The sequence below is a fragment of the Sus scrofa genome, chromosome 1, assembly GCF_000003025.6.
Source record: "Sus scrofa isolate TJ Tabasco breed Duroc chromosome 1, Sscrofa11.1, whole genome shotgun sequence".
NCBI lineage: Eukaryota > Metazoa > Chordata > Mammalia > Artiodactyla > Suidae > Sus > Sus scrofa.
In genome coordinates, this window is record NC_010443.5 from 51,987,987 (window position 1) to 52,004,693 (window position 16,707).

General features: G+C 35.4%; 1 protein-coding gene across 48 annotated transcripts in view; it reads left to right on the top strand.

Annotated features, from left to right (window-relative positions):
• Positions 1–16,707, top strand: part of RIMS1 (regulating synaptic membrane exocytosis 1) — a 461,317-nt gene that overhangs the window by 202,847 nt on the left and 241,763 nt on the right. For 45 of the 48 annotated variants that reach the window (XM_021073077.1, XM_021073090.1, XM_021073092.1 and 42 more), the window contains 2 exons: positions 18–231; positions 2,225–2,236. In XM_021073077.1, the coding sequence (XP_020928736.1) occupies positions 18–231; positions 2,225–2,236 (226 nt within the window). The remainder of the gene's footprint in view (positions 1–17; positions 232–2,224; positions 2,237–16,707) is intronic. The other 3 variants (XM_021072889.1, XM_021072886.1, XM_021072906.1) reach the window with 3 other exon arrangements.

Genomic DNA, 16,707 nt, shown 5'->3' on the forward strand with positions numbered 1-16,707 from the left:
TGTCTTTTTTTGCCCAGGAGACTGCATCAACAATTTGAAAGCTATAAGGAACAAGTGAGAAAAATAGGGGAAGAAGCTCGGCGTTATCAGGGCGAGCACAAAGACGATGCTCCAACCTGTGGAATCTGCCGGAAGACCAAGTTTGCGGATGGGTGCGGCCACCTGTGCTCCTACTGCCGCACAAGGTTCTGCGCTCGCTGTGGGGGCCGCGTCTCCCTGAGGTCCAACAGCGTGAGTAAAAAAGCCGGCTCTGCTCGCAGGCACCGATGCGCGTGGGGAGCAGCAGGCAGCGTTACACTGGGACGCGCCCCTCCCGTCTTGACTAGAGCGGTGAACTTGTGATGAGAATGACGTCTAAATGATGCTTTCTTTATGGGTGTAGTTTAATAAGTGATTTACATTCGAAACTAACAGATTACCTGCAGGAGTCAAATGTTTTTCTGAAGAATGTCGTTAAATGCAGATTTAGTATTATGAATTATGAAACGCTTGAAAGTTTCTATGGCCAATCCTGGTCCAAAAAAAAAAAAAAAAAAAGAAAAAAAGAAAGAAAAAAGAAAAAAACAAAACCAAAAAACCCCTATCTTTAGTTTCTGCAACATATGTCTCTGAATGAAGGAAGGTAAAATAAAGGTAGATTGTCTGGCATTAAATTTAACCCAATATAATCATGTGTAAAGCAATTATTATCCTCTATGAGAGTAAATTTGTATTTACTCTCATGTTAAAGAAATGCAATACTATGTTTATCTCATGGAAATTATTTGGGTGTTTAAAGAGTTTGTAAAAATGCATATTTTTAAATTTCAGTTGTTTTGTTTTGTTTTTTCCCACTTATGTCTTCCTAATTTGGAAAATCACAAAGTTAAAATGAACCTCCCAATCGACACTGTATTCTTTGGTACTGTATTTGAGTTGTAAGTAGGATACTATTCTAAAATCTGTCCCAGGGGAATTAAGGCATTCAATATAATACATACATTATTTTACTTATGGTAAGGCTGCTAGTATCTTTGTAGCCTTAACTTCTCTAAACAAAAGCTTCTTTATGGCACTGGATTTTAGTAATTACTACATATGATTGTTATGAGAATTAATTCACAACTATGCATATTTAATTTTTCTTTAGGTTCCATTCTTATGGTCACATAAGATTTTTTTCTTCCTCATATAAGTTATTTGTTCTAGTTCATCCTCATACGTGCACATAAAAAGTGCACAAGACCTATTTGTTAAATTTCCCTTCTTTAGTTCTCAAATACACTATTTTGGAATGAATTCTTACAAATAATGATATTCAAAATATTTTACGACTGGTGTGGGAAGGATACTGTTAAATCTGAAAAGGCACTGAATGGTAGCATGCAAGAGGGCTGAGCGTTAATGGTGGCTGAGTGCCCATAGCTGCTGAATGCCTTCGACTTCATACATCAGGTGTGAAGTAAGCCAATAACAGAGTCTAACTCATGTTTTACATAGGAGAGGTGTTTAAAGGAAATTGAGCTAAGAGACACCTATCCTTTGCAGCAGACACCCTGACCTAATGTAGTTCATTCATCTTTACTAAATCCATCCAATCTTGGCAAAAACATTCAAAAAATACTCAAAATAAAATAAAGCACAACTTTATTTTAATCTTGGGCAAAAGAAAACTAAAATACAAATTTTGTTTTTCCTGTGACATAGCAAATATTGAAAAGCATATTACAAAAAAATCATCCTTGAGGAATAATTTATAGGTAAAATAGTTAACATATTTCTTTTCTCATTTTTTATTTATTACTAACATTTCTCATTCTTAGATTTTTCCAATTTGTGACTAGAAATGCTTTGAGTAGTTTGATAAAATTATTCATTCAAATTGTATTCATTTTAATATGTCTTTTCAGTAATAGGTGTGTTAAATATGGTGGTAAATCAAGTTTTCTTTATGAAGAATTTTTTACATGTAGGTTTACTAATCCAAGTTGTAAAAACTTCAGAAATTATTGTGCTCAACTTTTGTACCTAACATATGACAGGATCCATATATCCAATGAAAGATTGAACAATGACTATTTTTTTGGTAAGAGCAAACATGCTTTTCAAAATACCTGTATTTTTACACTTTAAAGTATCATATGATTGTTTTCTTAAAATCTGTTTATTAATATATGCCTTATTTTTGTTTTTCTCTTCTTTTCCCTCTTTCTTTTCTCTGCTTCCTTGGATGCTTTCCCGAAAGGAGGACAAAGTGGTTAGAATCCATGATTTCTTTTCTATCATTTGTTATTACAATGTTGTGAACTTTATTAAGTGAATGCTTCACCTAGTATTTTTAATCACTGTATTTGACAAAGAAATTACATGCTAGGAAGGGCTCATTCCCAGTTCTCATGGAAAAAAAACATAAAATCAGCATCTAGGAGCATTACAGAGTTTTGCATTGATAGGTGAAATCTGGGTAGTTTGAGTTCATGGGAATAGTGATATTTTAATATAATTTAAATCACAATGAAACTCATGTGTCCTTTTAGCTCTTTGAATTTTGAGGATAATCCATCTACCTTTAGAAACAATAAGGTTTAATGGGGTCTACCTTTCTTGGCACTCATTAGATGCATAGGCAGGTGATTTGAAAGTTTATGGAAGAAGGAATGGATGTCATGATTTAGTGGAGAGAATGGATCGAAATACAATCAAGAGCTCTGAATAAAATGATTTTTCTATAGAACATAAGTAGCAGAGTTGTCATATTGAACCATGATTTTACTTTTTTCTTCTCCCTCATGCACTGAAATCACTCCCTAAGGGAATGAAATGTTACCTTTAACTCTTATCAGCTGTGGAAACTACAGCGACTCTACTCAGTAAGCCAGATACGAGTAGAATCTTCAATTAGCCTGTCCTTTGTACACATACTATACACTTTGGTATAAATTAAAATTGATACCAAATAAATTACAATTGGTATAAATTTTAGTACCAGTTTGCATTTGGTATAAATTATAATTTCCCTGAGCTCATTAGCTTCCTAATACAAGATTGAGGCAATAAGTATTTCAGGTTCAGTATATCAACTCACCTGCCTCTGTTTAACTGTTTTAAACTTTAGATTATGTACTGCAGTGTGCAGGTAGCAAGCATGATATAAAATTGAACATTAAATTGTGTTTTAAACTTGATGCGGTTTTATGTTCAGTAGATTTTTTTCTATGAAAAAGAAATCAGGTTGAAAACTATAGAGGATAGTTATTTTCACTCTGTGTGTTTGCCTATACCACTAGCGGTATGTGAAATCATTTTAGGGACTATTATTTTAATGCAATACAGGTTTCCTCCACTATCAGAAAGTAGAGTATTCCTATGAAAGTTGAGTCATCCCAAATGGCATAAAAGAAAGAAACAATTACCTCTGGACACATGTTGCTTACGATGCCCAGCATGAGTTAAGATGAAGTACCGAGGCTCAAAGACACAGTTCAGAGCTTTGATGGCTTGATGCTGACTGTGGTTCCTGAGGAAGGAGCTTGGTGGTACCGCTCTCTCTGTTCAGGATGTGCTACCTCAGTAAGAGCCCACCACAAAACAAATGCTGAACACTATTTTCACATCTCCCCTTTTTTTGATAAAAGTGAAAATCCTCTTCAAATTTCTTTTGTTAAATGAAAACATGTGCTAGTGTAGGTCTTTTGTTAAAGCAAAGAGGAGGGACATGAACTTTCAAAAAGCAGGGGATAGCTGTAATGTATAATATTATAAAAAAACATAATTCAAGTATCATCCTTTTAGTTTCATGAATAATATTACTTTAGATGCGTCTACATTTGAAATGTAGATAATTTAAAAATCTTTAAGGAATAAAAGTTTAAGTACATAAGTTATGCTGGTGTTTTGCAGACTTGGTGGAAAGACTTCAGCTACTCCCATGGGGTGGGCCAGATTGATCAGCTTGTGCCAGCACTTTCTGTAGTGATGGGTTGTTTCTGCTTATTATGATTACTGACTTTGTAATAAGGATTCCGTTGGATTTTTTTGGTTCTCAGGCTAAAAGTAGAATGAAAAGACCTGAAAAATACAACTACCTTCAATTATTCTCTTCACTTTGATTAGAATGAGTCTATTGTTTATGTTTAAGCACTTTATTATAATTTCATTAAAATCCTTTTTAGCCTATTGAGATTGTTCAATGAATTGCCTTTTTAGTCCAAGGACACTTCTGAAGCCAGATTCGGTCTTAGTGGTGTTAAAAAGAGTAACTATTAAGGAAAGTGCTTGATTGCTTTTCTTTCCTTAATTCTCTAAGATCTTTTATTTTTCGTGGAGAGGTTATAATTTATGGAAATGTGTGTGGGGTGTGTGTGTGTGGGGTGTGTGTGTGTGTGTGTGTGTGTGTGTGTGTGGAGAGGGGGAGTTGGCATGAGAGGAAAGTAATAAGGGTGAATAAAACTTTCCTAAAAGCAGCTTCCGTCTTGACCAATATAACAATAATGAATTTAGTCTGTTAAATTGGTAAATAACGTGACTAAAATATTAGTTATATATTACGAGACCTAAAGATAGCTAACATATAAGCATTTCTTTATTGGTACAGCAAAAAGTATTAATGATCATGTTTTTTACAGCCTGGCAGTATTTTATTTTAAAACTTCACTTGTTAGCCTAAATCACCTCTAGTAATTTGGGAGATTGTGTTCTTGCTTATAAAGAAAAATGGCTCATCATAAAGAATCACTTTGCAATTAACACAAGTTTATAATAAGAGATTGTTTTATATGAGTGCACAGTCTCAGACATAATTACAATTATTTGCTTCCATCTTGGAAGCGTAAATATATAGAGATACTGAGGATTTCCCCACAGTCTGTTTAAATTGTTTTTGTGTTTGTTTTGTTGTCTATTTGGTGGCAGTGTATTGAATTTATATAACTCCTTTGATAGCATTAACACTTTGCTCTTACTAAATCAACTAAATTGAATCCTTTAAACTTAATTTCTGGAGTTCCCGTTGTGGCGCAGTGGTTAACGAATCCGACTAGGAACCATGAGGTTGCAGATTCGATCCCTGACCTTGCTCAGTGGGTTAAGGATCCGGCGTTGCTGTGGTGTGGGTCGCAGATGCGGCTCGGATCCCTCGTTGCTGTGGCTCTGGTATAGGCCGGCAGCTACAGCTCTGATTAGACCCCTAGCCTGGGAACCTCCATATGCCACAGGAGCGGCCCTAGAAGAGGCAAAAAGACAAAAAAAAAAGTGAAAAAACAAAAACAAAAAAACTTAATTTCTTTGGGACTTCCTGTAAATTTTCATCAGTATTTTCTTTTGGGGGGTATGATTGGCTGATGAATAAAGCAACTAAAAAACGACCTTGCTACCTTTCTGGTTAATCTTTATTTTCGTTCAAAAAATTTCAGGTGTTATATGTTAAGAGTATTTTATAATAAATGTCAGCAATATTCTGAAAACAGAACATTTTCTTATTTTATTTAAATGTGAAAGCTGACCATATCTACCTTTTAACCATTATGTGTAAAAAACCTTTTTTATATCAAGATAGTAATTAATTGTGTGAAATGTTTACAAAATTCATGATTTTTTAAACCTGGCTCCTCCTTCCTTTTCACTCATGTTTGTTTATATAAATCATGCTAAATTATATGCTGATATAGTACATATGTTTTTTACGGAGGTTAAAAAAAACCTCATGAAATGTAAAGGTTGGGTGGAATGGGACAGTGCAGAGTGTGGAACTGGCCTCACCCTAAGGTGTTATCTGTAGGACGGATCATTCTTAGCAATATAAAGAACTTTGTTGTCATAGACGCTGCTTAGATACCAAAATTATTTTGTTTTGTTTTTTCCTCTCACTAGGGTTAGATGAAGACAAGCAATTTAGTAGAATCATATCCATTTTAAGTGATTTGCATGATTGCATTAAATATTTATTCTTAGTATGAAAAAAATCTCTCAGAATTATCCATATTTAGTCTATGGCATGATGAGTCATCTGATCACAATTTTCAACCTTCAGTCTTTTGAAAAAATGACTGTAAGAGTTTGCCTGGACCCACTTTCATGTTCTCTCTCTCTTTTTTTTACTAGATGCTTTGATGATGGATTTTTTTTTTTTTGTAAGAATGTAAAGACAGTGTAGACCTAAACAGAAAAGTTTGTACATATAAACATATCAATGAGGAAATGTTAGGTTGCATTGAGAGGGGAACTTTCATTAAGTGGTTTAATTGATCAGATTTCTCAAGGTGTCTGTTATTTTGCTGTGCTGTCCCAGAGAGGAGTAAAACATCAAGTTGTAAAAACTTTCCTTAGACAATCCAGAAAGCTTTAAAATAATTTAAGGTAACAAAGAAGAAATGTGAAATTATACCTTTATAATTACCTGTGAAATTATCTTTACCAGAGTTTTTTTTAAATTTTAATTCATATTACTGTTTAGCCTTAAGAATTTCCTTTATTCCCTCTTTTCATCAGGTTACATAATCACTATTGATCTATCCTTAAGTTCACAGATTTTTTTTTTTCTACTACCAGGTCAAAATCTAATATTGAGCCTCTCCAGTGAATTTTTATTTTTGTTATTGTGCTTTTCATCTTCAGAATAATTTTATTTCTTTAATAAGTTATATCTCTTTCTCTATTTTTTCTATTTGATGAGATGTTGCTGTCATAACTTCCTTTATTCTTTGAGCATGTTTCCTTTGGCTCTTTGAACGTATCTAAAACATCCCCTTTAATGTCTTTGTCCAGTATGTCCAACATCTGGGTCCTCTCTGAGGGGGATCCTGTTGCTTAGTTTTGTTTTTTGTTCTTTTTTGTAAGTCACACATTGCTGTTTCTTTGCATGTCTCATAATTCGTAGTTGAATAGTGGCCATTTTATGTGATATATTGTAGCAAATCTGGATACTGATTTCCGTCCCCACTCCCAGGGCTTGTTTTTGCCTGTTTGCTTCTTTCTTTGTTTAGTGAATTGGCTTTGCTATTTCAATGAAACCTATTTCCCATGTAGTGTGCAGTCTCTGATGATGCTACTCACCAGACACAGCTTTTGACATGCACATGTCACTCTGGCCTCCTTCCCACCAGGGATGCTAGTGTTTATAGCTAGATTATCTTTAACCATCTTTCTCTTTTCTTGATCTCCTGGTTAAGATTTTAGTTACTTTGCTTATATTAGAGCCAGTCTTTAAAGCCTGCTCCAATTCCAGCTCTTCTTATTTGTTTGCTTGGTTCTTTCTGTTAAGATTCTTGCTTCTCTTTTGTTCCTTTTGTTGCAATCATGGAGCTATCAGTCTTCTCCTTTGGCTCAGTACCAACGTCTGCATTCTTTCTCACAGTGGTGCTTTGCTCGAGTACCCCCAACATCTGTTGTACATAAAATCAGTTCTCTTATTAAAAGATACAGAGCTCTTTCATCTGATGACTCATGTCTTACCTAGTCAGAACTCCATGCACTGCTTTGGAGCTAGGGCTAGGGACCATACTGGCTTCTCTCAGATGGACATTTCTGCTCAGTGAATGTGGCACTGGATTGGGTCAGTAATCCCTGTATTTCTGATGTACTTTTCCTGGTTTGGAACTTCTACCCTATGAGCTAGACCTTGTCCTTTGGGACAAGGATGATTGGGGTCTAAAAATTTTGGCCTGCTGTATCAGAGGTAGAGATTTAACCCTACAGCTGGGAGATGGGTAGAGGAAGGGAGCCCTTGACCACTCAAATGCACTTGCCTGGAATAGAGCTTCTGCAACACAGACCTGGAAGTGGGGATGAGAAGTGCTAGTGGCCTTCCACTCTGGGGTGGATACTATAGCCCTTGCCTGGAGACTGAAGGTAGAGAGAGCCCATGTGTTGGGATTTCCATCTTGCTGACCTTGGCTGGGAGAAGGATGGGAGTGAGTTGCAACTCAAATGCCACAGACCCTTGCTGTTCTTATGGATATTTAATAGAGTTTCTTGAATAAATGTTTCTCCATTTGCTATATGCCCTTTGGACAATTTCTAGGGACTTGAAATGGCTACTTTTTAAAAAGTAATTTTTACCAGTTATGGAGAGGAATTATGCAGAGCTCCTCCTTTTTTGAGGTTATTAAATAATTTGATTATTACATTTACAAAGGAATAGATGATGCACCTAATAGAAAGAATAAAAATGTATTCAGGGTTTCATTTTTTATCGACACAAATAAAAATCCTTTAGTGAGATCATGGCAGTCTGACAATATTATGATTAAGTTCAAAAAAGGTGAATGGGGTACTTCGAAGATCCAGTTCTATAGCTGCCTCTTTCTAGAAGTGCCTTTCAAATAGACTCTTGATGGTTCTATGGTAACACTCTCCTTTTCATTTAATAATTCATTGTTCATTTTTTTCATTCATTAATTTATAAGTTTTTCCCATAAAGATCGTTACATATAATTTTGTTCTTTTAGAATCAACTACTAATTGCTTTAACAAATGAAATTTTGATGGCAATACAGGCCAAGATTCACTCTTTCTGTCTGTAGAAAATTCTTTCTGTGAGCTTATTATTTAATATATTCAGATTAAAACTGTGTGCATGTGTATAATTGTGTTTGATGCATAATAACACTTATGGAGCATCACATTAAAGAAAATAGAATTCTTACAGACTTCCTCCTGGAGTTTCCGTTGTAGCACAGCAGTTTAAGAACCCAGCTAGTATCCATGAGGATGCGCCTTCCATCCCTGGCCTTGCTCAGTGGGTTAAGGATTCAGCATTGCTTATACCTTTTTTGGTATAAGCTATCCCAGATATGATCATCTCAGGGAGATGTTTACTTACATTCTTTGATGTTTTCCTAAGCTGCAGCATAGGTTGCAGATGGAGCTCTGCTCACGTGCTGCTGTGGTTGTGGAATAGGCTGGTGGCTGTAGCTCTGATTCAGTTCCTATCCTGGGAACTTCCATATGCTGCAAGAATGGCCCTAAAAAGAAAACAAAACAAAACAAAACTTTTTAGCGCCAAAAGTATGCCCACTTTTTTAAAAGCCACGAATCTAGTAGACTATAACCATTCCCAATATTCTATTTATTAGATATGTTTCAAAGATATCTTTATCAAATATATTATCAATTTGTTAGAGTAGTTTACAGATATTTTAAAAAATTTAATATGTCTGAATCTTGTCATAATCGAAGTTGGGTACATAGATCTTAAGAAGTCCTTGTTTGCATATACTTCTTTACAATGGCATTTAATAAATGTATTCATTGAGTTATTTATGCTGTTGCTGTGTAATATGTAAATATGTTCATACATATTTACTTCAACAGCACATGTTTTGTTTTTAAAATTCTATTTGAATTGATTCATAAGGGAGGAAAAATAACTTTGTACATTTAATTTATAAATATCTGTGTTGTCAAAGATTTAATTTGCAAAAAAATCAATAAAGAGTTTTTATTGACCAATAAAATACTGCTGCAGCAAAGTGTATGGGTAAAAGCAGAAAACTTATCTTCCTTGGGGAAAGTACTCTGCCTCTGAACTCTTCAGATACATCTAGGGAATTTGAAAATGTCAGTGTCTTTTAAAAAACTACATAGAAACACAGAAGACCAACAGTGCCAGCTGCTAAGCAGAGTGTACAGTCCTATTTTTTGGTATAAGCTATCCCAGATATGATCATCTCAGGGAAATGTTTACTGACATTCTTTGATGTTTTCCTTGTTTTGTTTGTTGTCACTATTGTTTACTTTTAGACATTGTTAAAGTTCTTATTAGTTGTTACAGTTACTTTATTTGTGTATCATAAGAATATATATATATATATGTATATATATATATATTTATAGCTATGTATTTAATTCTCCTTAAAATTTAGAGTTGCTAGAGATGCCTAATTATTACTAGATAACAGAGGACCATTTATTGGGAGTTTTGTAGAGAAGACTCATGCATCAAATGCAGATTGGATTAAGTCACTAGTTAACAACACTATTAATTTCTCGCAGCATACCTTGCTCTCTTATTCTTTCATAGCTTTGCTTAGTTTCTTTCAGTACCAAAATAACCTTGGTCAACTTTTCTAGTTGATGAAAAGCAGTTCAGGCATCGAATTGTTGGATGCCAGGAGCCCCTCAAATGTCATCCCCACATGGAGCCCTCCGTGAGTGTCCCAGGAAGAGTCCACTCCTTCTGCAGTTTTTACACATCTTCATTGTAACATATTTCATTTTGATTCATGTTTCTTGTTGATAAGGAAATAATAAATACTCATTTGAATATTCAATGATGTGGACACTGCTTGACACACATTAGGTAGCCAATTCATGTTTGTTGGAAAAAAACATGAATTCAAGGTGATAACAAATAGTTTCTTTCCACTTATGACATTTTTGTCTCTGAAACGTTAATATCAGTAGCCGTAAGGGATCCTTCCTAGAAACTAAGGAGTATTTACTGGGTGCGTCTTTCTCAAACACTAGATTACAGGCCTAATTCCTGTGCAGTTTATATCAGAGATTCCACAACAGCCTTAGCATTTGTTGATGTTCAGTTGTTTATCATTCATCCATCTTGGACCACATCACCACCACTGCCCCCGAACTATCTTGGGAAACATATCAACACTGTCACCCAGCCTAGCCTTTTCTTTCTATTTACCTGGATAATATGTTCTCTTCTTATTTTTCTTTGCATTATCTAGACCCGTGGAGATTAAAGAGCAAAGGACTATTCTCCTTTCTTGGGGGTTGAGCACAAGTTCACCCTATGTCTGACTCAACTCTTTTTTAAATGACCTTTGCATTATTTTCAGTTTTTGGTAAAGTGGGGTATTAAGATGAATTGCAGGCATGGCATAAAGAAGATAACAGGAATGTATAAACTAAATTAAGAAGTTATTTAATGAATATACCTTGTGTTTCTACTTCAAAATTATTCTTCATGAAGAAAAAAAATTGATGATGTCTTTAAAGTTGCTTTATCATCAAAATAATATAAAATTGTGCAAAGACACGGTCAATTATCTGTGTCCTACTGATGTTGCTTGGTACCCTATGTGTGTGTTTTATCTTAAGGCACATGTCTTCCTTCAGCCAAGTATGTTGACTACTTCCACGGTCACTGTTTCTCACCTGGCTGCTTTGCCCTCTCCTTTCTATTTTATGTATATTAAATTTCCTTTACCTGTCTTCTCATGTTTTATCTCATCATCTTCACTACCTTCCATTACCAACATTTTTCAGAATCTCAAAGATTTTCGTATATATTTATTCTTCCATGTGAATTTCGAATTATCAGAAAGCAAAATTTTCTTTATCAGTTTCTCCTGTTTCCATGGCAGAGATGTTTTCTCAAAACTTCTTAAAATGAATTGCAGGGAGTTCCCTTTGCAGCTCAGTGGTTAGCAAATCTGACTAGTATCCATGAAGATGCAGGTTTGATCCCTGGCCTCGCTCAGTGGGTTAAGGATCTGGTGTTTCTGAGAGCTGTGGTATAAACCGCAGACGTGGCTCAGATCCTGCGTTGCTGTGGCTCTAGCATAGGCAGCAGCTACAGCTCAAATTCAACCCCTAGCCTGGGAATGTTCACATGCTGTGGGCGTGGCCCTAAAAAGACAAAAAAGAAAAAAGAAAGAATATGAATTGCAGGCTTTCCTTTTTTATGTCAGTTTTCCAATTATCGTAATATATAATATGTAAAATAATGTGATTTTTTTCTTACAGAAACATTTGCTCTGGTTCCCCCAAAATCCTATTTTTTTAAAATGAAAATTTCACCCATTTGTTTGTTCTCAACACTTGCGATTAAGCCCTTTTCTACATTATAGCTTTAGACGAAAAAGAAGGCTTTCATTTTCTGCACACTGTGGGAGGAAGCCTTGCAGCCAGGAATTCATTCAGGGCAGAGTTCCTCAGTCCTCCTTCACCATTCTCTGCCACCTGGACTCCAGCACTCTAGCCCCCTTTCCTTGGCAACATCTTCAGGATCATTCAGGAGGGAGACTTCCTTCCCTCCAGCAGTCTGTTCATCATTCTTGTCTCTGACCACTGCACGTACCTCTGAGGTTGCAGGTATCCAGAGTTTGAATTGTCCTGGTAAACAGGGCAGAGACTGCGGGTCTGGGAAGACCTCTACTTGGCAGTCAGATACATTTGCAAATGTTTAATAATTATCTCAAACTTAACAGAGAAGTTAAGCAAAACCCAACTCCCACCTTTGCCTCCCCAAATAGTTTATTCCACAGTCTTCTTCACAGCAGGAAATGACAACTCCGTTTTTCAAGAAGCACAAATCAAAGACCTAGAAATCCTCCTGACTCCCCACCCCCATATCTCAAATCCAACCTATTGGGAAATCCTGTTGACTCTGTCTTCAACCAAGAGTGCAACCTCTTCTTACCACCTCCACTTTTCCCAGCCTGCTCGGAGACACCATCTAGTCTGAATTATTGTGTTGCTTTTCCAACTAGCTTCTCCTTTCTGCCCCCAAAATGTCACCCTCCAAGCCCAATCTTAGCTGGAGTGATTATTTTAAAATGAGAAACAGACCATGTCACATATCTACTGAAAACCCCATGATGGCTTCCCATCTTATTTCAGAATAAAATCAAAAGCCTTTACAGTGGCATCCAAACTCTGTGTGATCTGTATCCCACATACACATGCATCCTCTCCCACCTGCCCACTGCCTTTCACTGGCAGCCTTCTTTCTGTCCCTACCACTTAGTGGTGATAAGTGTTGAGATGTTAGTGTCAGCTTCATGTTAGCAGCACAAAGAAGCTCTTCTCCTCTCAACACAATCCTCCTGCCTTAACAATTTCACTGGACAAAGCCCTGCTGTACTTTATACACTTTATTTGCATGTTTAAGTGAGGAATGAAATTTGCAGCCACGGGGCAGTGTTCAGAGCTGTAGCAAGCCTTAGAGGCCTTTTCTGTCCTCTTCCACAGGACTCGAGCCCATCTTTGGTCTGCAACCATGTGCTACTTAGCTTAGGCATATCTGGGAACCTCATTCACTGCCCAGCCTTCCTTTTTTCTCTTTTGGATCATGGACTAAACTTTGTCCTACTCAGCTTGATTCTGACCTGGACTGTGTCCTCCAAAAATGTATCAAAGTTTCTAACCCACTAATGGTATGCATCCATGTTTTATGGAACATCTTCAGATTTCATTCCTACTTTTGTATTTTTATAGCATTTGGAGGATTAAGTACTTGCTTTCTTAAATTGAAATTTTGTTGAGTAATTTGGTAAGGTTGAACTTTTAGACAAATAATATAAGGTCTTATATGGCATGATAAACCCTTCCCCAGTTTAAAGACCATGAGCCTTTATGCTGACACTCTACGTGGATAACTATTACGGTTTATTTTATTATAGAATAGTCAACACAAAACTTTTTAAAATACCCTTTTTGGTGAATATTTTAAAAAATTAAGTGCTTTTATTTTTTTCCTTATATGAAACCCCAAATAATTTTCTCTTCTTAAATTCTTGTCCCCTCTCCAATTCTTAGGGATTGATTGGTCCATTAGTGAAATCCAGTCGTGAGTTTGAATCCTAGTTACTGAAGTAAGAAAATATCCATCAAATGTGTAATAATTTTACAATATGAGAGAAAAATTATTTAAATAATTTCAAATTAGTGATTAATGCTGTATAAATAAATGCATAATGCAAGACACTTTTTGATCCTTTCGCTCTTTGTCCTAAAATACATAATTTCCAACTTGCAATATTTCACAAAATTTTGTCCACACTAATAGTCATATTAATTATTAAAGGAAAAATTCTTTACAGGCAGAGGTGAAAATTGTGGCCAAAGCAGTTTAGTGATTTTTCTGTACGTTAAAATGTTGACAGGATGTGGTTGAAAACTCAAGGTACCTGCCTCAGAGCTCCTGACTTTTAAAATAAGATGATGTGATTGATTTCTCCCAAGACTTTAAAAAAATATGGTTATAAACAGTCTCTACTGTTTATAACAGATTTTAAAGGAAATATTAAATCTTCCATTGTATTTGTGGACACGTTTTAATTCCTTCGCTTTGCTCTAACTGCTTGTACGGCATGGACCATATTTTACTTTAAGAAGGTGCTTGAATTGGCTCCTCACAAGCTTTTAGGCTTATCCAAATCCAAATCTGAACCACTCTCAGTAGTGAATGGTATAAGCACTAAGAATAGGAACCAATAGCTTTTTTTTGTTGTTTCTGTTTTGGACTATTCATTCAGTATTTGCAAGTAATCCAGTATCCATTTCATGAATCCTTCTCAATCATACACTTCTTGGTTGATACTTTATTAGTTGGACTGAATTACTTTACTTCAGTTTGTATCTTTGGTAGACCTGTGAATTTGGTTGAAAGTCAAATACTTATTATAGACATTGATGTTCTTAGATATACATAAAATAAATAACATGTTATTGGCAGAGTATGCTATTGTTAGAAACTGATTTCATATGTTTCTAAATTCACTCTTTAATTTAGGAGCTTATTTTTAGGTGTATGTGACCCAAATACATAATGCAAATAGTATTTTTGTCATCCTTTATAAGCTAATTAAAATATGCAATATCAAGTTAGATTTTAAAAGGGATTATATTTGTTCCAAACATTTGAGATTATCTTTATTTAGCCTTGTCTGTGTCCTGTAAAAAAGTGTTTTCTATATTAGTGCATTAGAAAACATTTAAACAAAAAGTAGAATATCACATGCTAAATAGTATCTTCCATAATAAGTTGCTGCATGTTTTTATAATTTTAAGATTTTTGTAGGAGTTTTTTTTTTTTTTTTCTGGAAGCTAAAACTAGGTAACTAATTCTACTCCTTAAGTAGTTGGTTTTAAAAATATCTAATTTCCTACTTTTTATTCAACTGTGAGGTTAATGTCATTTAATTTATATTAGCAATGCAAATAACTTCCTACACTGGCAACAAGGACATTCGTATTCTTAATTTCTTGTATTAAGATGCTTGTTTCTGAACCTGATTTTTTGTTTGCAATCACAGAAAGGCTTAAAAATTACATCATCTTTGAAACATTTAATTCCAAATTGTGATACAAATATATAAAATGTCATGTTTAAGCATATTTTAAAAGTAGAGAATATGGCTGGCAGGAGTATTTTAAAAAATTTATTTAATTGAAGCACAGTTGATTGATAATGTTGCGTTAGTCTCGAATGTATAGCAAAGTGATCCCATTATATATACAGACACATTGTGTTTCATATTCTTTTCCATTATGATTTATCCCAGGATATTGACTATAGCTCCCTGTGCTATATAGGTAGGACCTCGTTGTATACCCGTCCTGTATAGAATAGTTTCCATCTGCTAAACCCAAACTCCCAATCCTTTCCTCCCCAATCCCCACCCCTTTTGGTGACCACAAGTCTGTTCTCTACGTCTGTGAGTCTGTTTCTGTTCCGTATATGTGCTCACTTGTGTCGTATTTTAGATTCCACCTATAAATGGTATCGTGTATTTGTTTTTCTCTTTCTGACTTAGTGTGTTAATCGCTAGGTCCATCCATGTTGCTGCAAAGAAGTGATTCTTAATGACAGAATGTAAATATATAATTGCTTTATATTTTTATTTAGGGAGTGTACAAATATTTTTCTGTTACCACGTAATGTTATTTCTTGTGACATTGCTGAGATCACCACTGAGGGAGTCTGGACTACAGTGAGTCTGGACTAGACAGTGAAGGCAAGAGAGTCTGAGTTTAGGCACAGATCCAACCCATCTTCTAACAATTGGCAACTTGAGCTATCTCCTCCTTCAGGTCTTGGGCGGAGGCAGTGGGCAGCCCCAAGAACAGCCCCTCACTGCTTAGCTGGGACAGTGGGGATCCCCACTGGGGTACTAACAGAAGTCATCCATATGTGTCAACACAAATGTTGAGGGGGGCTGTGTCAAATCAGAATCTATAATTCTCAGCGCAGGCTAAGATTTCATAAGAAGCAGATGAATTCGAAGCGAATTCGACCAAGAGATCATTGTCAGAACTAAAAAAAACGGAAGTAGGTTAGGTAACACAGAATGCATTTCCAAGGACTCATAACTACATGATTTACTGCTTCAAAACCTCCGTGTAATTATATGTAGATAATTATTTAATTTTCAGAATTTTCTTACTCTATCGGAGTCAGCAAAGTTTTTTTTATAAAGGGCCAGGATAGTAAATATTTTAGACTTTGTGTGCCTTCAAGTCTGTCACAGCGACTCAAGTCTATATAAATGAATAGATGTGGCTTGGGGCAGTCTAACCTGACTGAAACATTATATAATGTTCACGTGTCACAAAATATTGTTATTCTTTGATTTATTTCTTGCCATTAAAAATGTAATAGTTATTCTTATCTCCCAGGCTATTCAAAAAGAGGTGGTAGGCAGGATTCGGCCCGCAGGCTGTAGCTGCTGACCCCTGATTTACTGTGATTTTTTTTTAATTGAAGTATAGTTGATTTAGGATGTTGTGTTAATTTCAATTGTACAACAAAATGATTCAGTTATATGTATTCTTTTTCAGCTTTTCCATTGTAAGTTATTAAAGACATTGAATATAGTGACCTATGCTCTATAGTAGGTCCTTGTTGGTTATCTGTTTTATATATAGTAGTGTGTATCTGTTAATTGGCAAACTCCTAATTTATGATCTTTTGTTCAACACTACAAATCAGCCTTGATTGCAACAAAGGGAGAAATTAGTTTCTTTGTGTTATTAATTTTTATC